We start from the raw sequence: 8,100 nt of genomic DNA on the forward strand, positions 1-8,100 counted from the left end.
ACTCATTTACTTCTTCCTTCGAGCGGTTGGTGAAAAGGAGACCAACTTCACCCCTTAACTTCTTGCTGACCTACAAAGCAAAAGTAAGGTCAGTATAGTCACTGGAGGAATGATTCTCTAGTGGGGACAATTTTGTCAACTGGGGAATATTTGGCATATGACATTTCTCACTGTCACAGCGGGAGGGGTTGGGGGTAAGAAGAGTGCCATTCCCTGGGTCTGGAGATCAAGGGAGAACTCAAGAAGTTTAAGCCAGGCCTTGGTCTCCCTGACCATAGGCTGGTCAGGTGGCTGCTAGGGGGTGTCATGCAGGAGAGGCAGGAGAGAAGGCAGCTTTGGTTCCCTTCCAGGAGGGCCAGTGGCGCACCTGATGCAGGTTGTCTTTGTACTCATCAGATGGGCTCCGACCCAAGGCCACCATCATCACTTTGTTTTTGCCAAAGAACATCCTATCAAGAAAGAAGGGTCTGTGAAGGAAGTGCCTCCCCCAACCCCTCCACTAAATGTAAACCACCTCTAGTCCCCAGCAGTCCACACGGCCAGAGGCGTCTACTTCTCTTACCCTGCACATCCACATTCTGTTCCCAGCCCAAGGGGCTTTCATCATTTCCCCATCCACAGATCCCAGATATTGTGAACATTTTGTCCAGCAGCACTATGAACATGTAACAATCCTCCCCAGATCATTCTATGAAGGAGGCACAATTAATGGTCTGAATCAGAACTGGTGTAGCAAGAGACCAACAGCCAGAGCCGTGTGGCTTCTGCAGCCTGCTTTCAGGTCATGGTCTTTGCCCGGTGCACATACTGATGTTCTAAACCTTATGATGCTCCTAATGAAAGGCCCAGACGCTGAGAGTGAGGGGCCACTTTCCCTGAACAGATCACTCCCTGAACATCCCCCTGAGTAACTACGAAGTCCTGCCCCTGGGAGCTGACACCACTTTGACAGTTAAAAAGAAGTGCTCTTCAAGGGGGATGGCACTTTGTCCTTATTAGAGTGCATGATGTGAGTACCCAAAAGGTTAGACACTGCTTCTGCGCCTTGAACATGGGCAGCCTGGCCCCTTCCCCACTGCTTGCTCACCGGCTGTGCTTCCAGGCATTCCGGATGTCCTTCAGTTTGCTGTTCCTCATGTTGGCCACAGAGAAGATAAAAAGGTACTTGTAGGTGTCCACACATTTCCGAAGCTGTGAGATAATTCATGAGGCTCTGGAGTTCAAGGGGCAGCATGGGTGGGGCACTACTCTGGCATCAGATGAGAAGATATCTGCTCTATCTGTGGCAACTGTGAGAGCTGGAGGCCTCTAATCTGCCTGTCTCCCTATCTCCATTACTGAAACCAGAACCACTAACTACAGAAAGTGGATCTAGACCCTGTACTATAGATACGCCAGGTTTCTGAACTATCCACTATCTGTGGCCAACAAACAATTGAACTGACCATCAATTGTTAACGGACCCTCATTATTTATAGATGGTGGGGGAGCTTACTGGCACTGCTCTGCCTGGTCGCTGCCAAAGGCATCACGAGCTGGTCTTAAGGAATGGAATCTGTGTTCACCCAGCCTATAGTCCAGGCTGGCAGGTCAGAGGCAGTACAGACAACAGGCTGGTGCACATCTGGTAAATTCTCTAGCCTTTTTTTACATCAGGCAGGTTAACAAATCTCTGGAAGCTTTGGTGACTCCAATTGCAAAACAGTGGTAATGGGCAGCGCCTACAGCTCAAGAAGTAGGGCATTGGTCCCATATACCAGAGGTGGCGGGTTCAAATCCAGCCCCAGCCAAAAACAAAACAAAACAAAACAAAACAAAACCCAAAACAGTGGTAACATCGCCTAGTACTGAACTCACAGGGATGTTATGAGGGTGAGGGGAACAACAGTCATGAAACACTAAGCACAGTGCCAGATGCAGAGTGAGAGTTCAGTCATGGCTGGAAACCACCACCCTGGGAGTTCTTACGGTGCTGCTGCTGGGGAAAAAAGGGCTGGATCAAGCAGCTTGATGTGTTTTGTTTTTTGTCTTTTTTAAAACAGTATGCCTCCCACAAACAGTCCTAAGCCTACCTTTATAAACCAAACAAACATAAGCTCTAGGAAAATGAAAATTTTCCTAAGCTCTTACCTCTTCTATCAGGTTCTGCTTCAGTTCCAAGCCTTTCTTGGCAGTTTTGGTTAAGGAAACTAATATAAAGAAGAAAAAGGAGAGAGATGACCAGAGATACGTCTGTATGCACTGCAGACTTACTTTCTTCCCCTCTTTGATAGCTCAGCAGGACCAAGTTAGTCTGAGGAAAGATAGGCACCAAAGACTTTGCTGCCATCACATTTGGCATGTGAAGCTATTCCCAGTGTCCAAAGAGTATCTACTCTGTAGCATTCCTGTGGCTAAAGTCTCTTGATACATTTCCTGTTACTTACATGAACCAGGTGTTCCTTAACCCTTTAGACTAATCCTACTGCAGTGTGGAGGTGGGGTTTTGTTCCAGCTGTTGGAACATTCTCAATGGCAGACTTTGCCTGTGCTATGGAATGTTCAGTCTGGGGACTGAATCTCTTCTGTTACATATCAGCACTTCTGTTTTGCAATAGTACTGCAATGCAGCAGTGCCTCTTTGGGGCCTGATCTGCCCCCTGCCCAGCAGAGTTTAACATTTGCCAGATTTGACTTGGGACCCCTCCACAGAATCAGATTGTCTCATCAACATTTAACAGAGCACAAACTAGGCTGCGTGCAATGGCTCCTGCCTGTAATCTACTTGGGAGGCCGAGAATGGAGGATTGCTTGTGGCCAGGAGTTTGGGACCAGCCTGGGCAACATCGTGAGGCCATCTTTAAGACAAACAAACAAAACCCCAAGAAATCCCACAGTATCAACTGCAAAGCCCTGGGTGCCCTCAGGAAGTGGCCTGGCCTCCTCTTTTTCACTCTGCCTGGCATTGACAGTCCCTCTTTACAAGGCATGCATAAAGGCAATCACACAAGTCAGTGGCAAGTGCAGCAAAGGATGCCAAACCAGATATAGCCAGCCACTCCCCATTGTCTCCACGGCTACATCTTTGGTCCAAGCCAGCACCACCCTCTTTTGGATTACTGCTGGCCACACTGCTTCCATGCTCGCCCTCTGCCCCTATCTTCTTCCCCAGGCTATTCGCAACAAAGTAACTGCAGTGACCCTTTAAAAGTAAAAGGAAATGACAGCAACCTTCTGCTTGAGCTCTAGGATGGCTACCTACCTCACCTGGGTGTGAAAGCCAATTCCACAGGAAGGCCTATGAAGCCCTTCTGCCCAACTTCCCTCCCCCAACTCTACTTGGCTTACTCTGGTCCAGCCACATTGCCCTCTTGTCTGAGAACATGTCAAATATGCGCTAGCTCTTCAGAGTCTTTGCACTTTGTGCTCCCACTACTTTGAACATCATTTGCCCAGAGAAGTCCACAGGAGGCTCACTTCCTTTCTTTAGGTTTCTGTTTGTCACATCAGCAAGGCCTTTCCTGACACCACTGTACAAAGCATCTCTTTCCCCTTCTCTTTACTTCACTTGACATACCTATATTTATGTGACTTTCGGTATTTGGGGGGATATATTTCTCCTGATTAAAATGTTAAGCTTGTTGGCCTGCTGTAACCCCCAACGCCTAGAAAATGCTGGCCCTTTAAATACGTATTTATCAAATATGCTAGGCAGCCAGTGTGAAAGAGATGTCACCTCCGTAAAGGCACCATGTGAACTGACAACTGAGAAGGAGACTGCCATAGAAAAAGCGGAGCGTAAACATGCCAGAGAGAAGCAACTGCAGATATGGAGCGCCAGACACGGAACAAGTCTATGCTCGCAGGAAGGAAAACAGAATTACGGCCAGGGTGGCGGTCGCGAAGGAAGAGCACGGGCAGAGACAGGAAAAGGGCCGAGGCGTCACGGAGGCACAACCTCATGGTAGGCTGTGGAGTCCACAACCTGGATAGGGTGGAGTCCAGGAGCTGTCTCCTGGCTTGGTCGGCCTGGTAAAAGCACTGGAGGGGGAACTAAGGAGTCTCCGCTCTTGCGTCCCAACCCGGCTCCACGTCCCTCTGGCAATTCTGCCGCCCCAAAGAGCCCATCCCAGCCCATCCCAGGTCGCAGCATGGCCGCGGACACCTCGCACAAGTCCTGGCCTGTCATTCTGTGCCTTAGCTTCTCTGAAGCCCCCATCGCAGGTTTGGCAGCCAGCCCGCGGAGCTCCCCGCCGGGTCCCGACGTCCCTTTCTCTCACCTTTCTTATCACGTTTGGATTTGGGCATCGCGCTGAAGACACGTGCGGGGGAAGGCGGTGCGCCCCGTTAGGCCCCTGCCACGCGGTGGCCTCTGGGACGGCCCTCGGGGGCTGCCCTCGCGTGTGCCTGACCCAACCTGTCCGGCAGCCAGTCTTTCTCTGCTGGGCCGCCGACTACACTTTCTTCCGTGCCTGCAAGGCGACTTCCCACGCGTCCAAGCGGCCTCTGAGACTCCAGCAACCCGCCGAGGGCTCCCTGCAGAGCTCTTTAAAGTTATGGTTCCGCGGAGGCGGAGTCTGAGGCCCGGTGCATGCCGGGCCGGCGGTGGGCGGTGCCTGTACTTCTGTCATGGCGGCGGCGTTGGCCTCCGGTTTCTGCCTGTGGGCTGCTCTGCTTTTTCCAGCAGTCGCGGTCTACGAAGACCAAGTCGGCAAATTTGACTGGTGAGTACGTGTGGGGCCTATTCAGAAAATCTGGTGACTGTTTTCCTACTACCTGTCTTCTACTTGCTGAAAGAAGGAGGTATACTGTGCAGCAGAACTGGCCACATAATTTGCGGGACCTAGTGCAAAATGAAAAGGTGGGGTTATCTGCTCAACAATTATCAAAGGTTTAATTTTTTATATATTTTTTGATTATCAAAGGTTTTAAGACGTCGGCAGCAGAGCTTGAAATCAAGCACTGGGGGTCATTCAAGCCTGTCCTTGTATGACTACAGGTTGTACGCCTGTGAAGCCAGCCCTGCCATCCTGACGTGCTTGGGGTTCGAGTTAGAGGTCACTGATTTCGACCTTCCCTGTCAGGCCCCATTTCTATAGCTCAAATTTTTGGTTTACCGGAACAACTAAGAGGTCTCTAACCCTCAGTGAACTTTCGTTCTTACTGGAATTGGTGTCTTATAGGCATATAAACAGGCTTTTCTTTCTTTCTTTCTTTTTTTTTTTTTTTTGGTGATAGAGTCTCACTTTATTGCCCTCGGTAGAGTGCTGTGGCGTCACAGCTCACAGCAACCTCCAACTCCTGGGCTCAGGCGATTCTCTTGCCTCAGCCTCCTGAGTAGCAGGGACTACAGGTGCCCGCCACAACGCCCAGCTATTTTTTGTTGCAGTTTGGCCGGGACCGGGTTTGAATCCGCCACCCTCTGTGTATGGGGCCGCTGCCTTACTCACTGAGCCTCAGGCGCTGCCCTTTTTCTTTTTTCTTTTTGTTTTTGAGGCAGAGTCGCCCTCGGTAGAGTGATGTCCTCACGGCAACCTCCAACTCCTGGGCTTAAGTGATTCTCTTGCCTCAGCCTCCCAAGTAGCTGGAACTACAGGCGCCCACCACAACGCCCAGTTATTTTTTGGTTGTAGTTGTCGTTGTTGGGCTGGCCCAGGCTGCTTCCAACCGGCTGCTCTAATATGTGTGACTGGCGTTCTAGCCGCTTGAGCTACAGGCGCCATGCTGGGGCTTTTGTCTTATAAGTCCTAAACTGAGTCCTCTTACCTTCTGCTCAGCCCTGCCCTAGGCTTAGAGCAGGGTTGTCCCAAATTCCAGCAAGCCAGGAGCTGCCAACCATACATTCATTCATTCACTCACCTATCTCTTCCTTAATGCCTGAAGTTAGCTTGCTTCTGTTTGAATCCCCATTTTGCCATTTATAGGTTGTGTGATCTTAGGAGATGCCTTGGTTTTCTTGTCTTTAGAATGGGTTTTCTAACAGTTGTCTCCCATAGCAGTTGGAGAATGAATGAAATAACCCTGTTAAATTACTTAGCATAATGCCTGGTTCATTAAGTGCAGTCACTGAATATTGCCTGTTATTATTGCTGTTTACCATAGCAATAACATCTGGGGCCAACTCAAATATCTCTTCTGTAATGTATTTTCTGTCCTGGAAAAATTGATTCACATATGTGTTGAATGTTTGCCAGACAGTGTAACAAATACATAGCACATTTTAAATGATATGCACAAATGTTCACAATGTCACATGTATATTACACATATATAGCAGGGGATATGTGTATTTAATTTAGAAGAATACACAGACATATGCAATTTTCATATTTAAAAATAAACAGAAGGGGCCAGGCATGATGTTTCATGCCTGTAATCTTAGCACTCTGAAAGGCCAAGGAGGGAGGATTGCTTGAGCTGAGGAGTTCGAGACCAGTCTGAGCAAGAGTGAAACCCTGTCGCTGCTAAAAATAGAGAAAATTAGCTAGGCTTTGTGGTGAGTGCCTATAGTTCCAGCTATGTGGTAGGAGGCAGGAGGGTTGCTTGAACCCAGGAGTCTGGGGTTGCTGTGAGCTAGGCTGATTTCAAAGCATTCTAGCCTGGGCAGCAGAGTTAGACTGTGTCTCAAAAAAAGGAAAAATAAACAGAAGGAGATACAGACGTGTTGTCTGATGACTTGTGCAAACATCATAGAGTATACTAATATAAACCTAGATGGTATATACAGCCTGCCTGCTACACACATATTGTGGCATAGGCCTAGGCTTTTATTCCTAGGCTATAGACCTATACAGCACATTACTGTACATTAACGCTAAGTGTTTATGTATCTAAACCTAGAAAAGGTACAGTTTTTATCCTGTATAAAGGATAAGAAATGGTACACTTGTGTAGGACACTTGCCACAAATGGAACTTGCAGGCGTGGAAGTTGTTCTAGGTCAGTAGTTCTCAACCTCCTGTTGCTGTAATGTATTTTCATTATTAGAAAGGGGTCGCCACCCACAGGTTGAGAACCGCTGTTCTGAGTGAATTGGTGAGGACATCACTGTGTGCTATTGCAGACTCTGTAAACATTGTATGTTTAGGCTACACTAAATTCATAAAAATATCTTTTCAATAATAAATCAACCTTGCCTTACTGTAACTTTTTTACTTTATAACTTTTAACTTTAAAAAATTTTTGACTCTTGTGATAACAGTTTAAAACGCACATACATTGTACATTTATACGAAAATATTTTCCTTCTTTATACCATGATTACCCTTATAAGCTTTTTTCTATAGCATTAAATTTTTTTTTCTTTTTTTAAACTTTTTATATTTTTTTGTTAAAAGTTAAGACACACACACACACACATTAGCCTACGCCTACACAGGATCAGTTTTTTCCACCTCCATATCTTGTCCGACTGGAAAGTCTTAGGGGAAATGTTGTGCATGGAACTGTCATCTCTTATGATAGCAATGTCTTCTTCTGAAATACCTCCTGGAGCACCTGCTTGAGGCTGATGTACAGTTAACTTTTTTTTGTATAGGGTTTCTCAAAAGTTGCCATACAGTGGCAGATTATAACAGCAGATCTCTTGGAACGCGTTCTCCATGAGTGGGAGGAAGACTTCGTGTGCATGTTTAGAAAGAGGGGGCCGAAGTAGAGAATATTTTGTAATTATTTTGTAAAATTTTGCGATGCATATTTTGTAAATTAAAGTACATTTAGCTACAATTTCCCATTTTCCCTCTGTGTGATGACTTTTGGGACACCCCATAGAAGGCATATACTCTGAAATTATATTTTAAAAATATAGCATAGTACCCATACAGTTATGATTTCATAAAACTAGAGTTAAAAAAATATAGCATAGTAAGTGCATAAACCAGTAACATGATCATTTATTATCATCATCTAGCATTATGTACCATACATAATTTATGTGCTATACTTTTTTTTTGTTTGTTTGTTTGTTTGGAGATGGAGCCTCAAGCTGTTGCCCTGGGTAGAGTGCTGTGATGTCACAGCTCACAGCAACCTCCAGCTCCTGGGCTTAAGTGATTCTCTTGCCTCAGCCTCCCAAGTAGCTGGGACTATAGGTGCTTGCCACAATGCCCAGCTATTTTTTTT

At 46.8% G+C, this 8,100-nt stretch overlaps 1 protein-coding gene across 2 annotated transcripts in view; it reads right to left on the minus strand.

Moving 5' to 3' along the window:
* The window catches only part of MRTO4 (MRT4 homolog, ribosome maturation factor), a 5,709-nt gene extending 1,182 nt beyond the window's left edge, over positions 1 to 4,527 (minus strand). Inside the window, exons 1-5 of one of the 2 annotated variants that reach the window (XM_003783845.3) lie at positions 4,260 to 4,527; positions 2,131 to 2,189; positions 1,088 to 1,191; positions 368 to 449; positions 3 to 70 (exon numbers count right to left, since the gene is read on the minus strand). In XM_003783845.3, coding sequence (XP_003783893.1) covers positions 3 to 70; positions 368 to 449; positions 1,088 to 1,191; positions 2,131 to 2,189; positions 4,260 to 4,287 — 341 coding nt within the window. In that variant the 5' untranslated portion in view covers positions 4,288 to 4,527. Of the gene's footprint in view, positions 1 to 2; positions 71 to 367; positions 450 to 1,087; positions 1,245 to 2,130; positions 2,190 to 4,259 lie in introns of those variants that run through there. The other variant, XM_023509754.1, reaches the window with a different exon arrangement.
* Positions 4,528 to 8,100: the final 3,573 nt, after the last annotated feature.

The sequence above is a fragment of the Otolemur garnettii genome, unplaced genomic scaffold (assembly GCF_000181295.1).
Source record: "Otolemur garnettii isolate 467f Iridium unplaced genomic scaffold, OtoGar3 scaffold00009, whole genome shotgun sequence".
NCBI classification, from domain to species: Eukaryota; Metazoa; Chordata; class Mammalia; order Primates; family Galagidae; genus Otolemur; species Otolemur garnettii.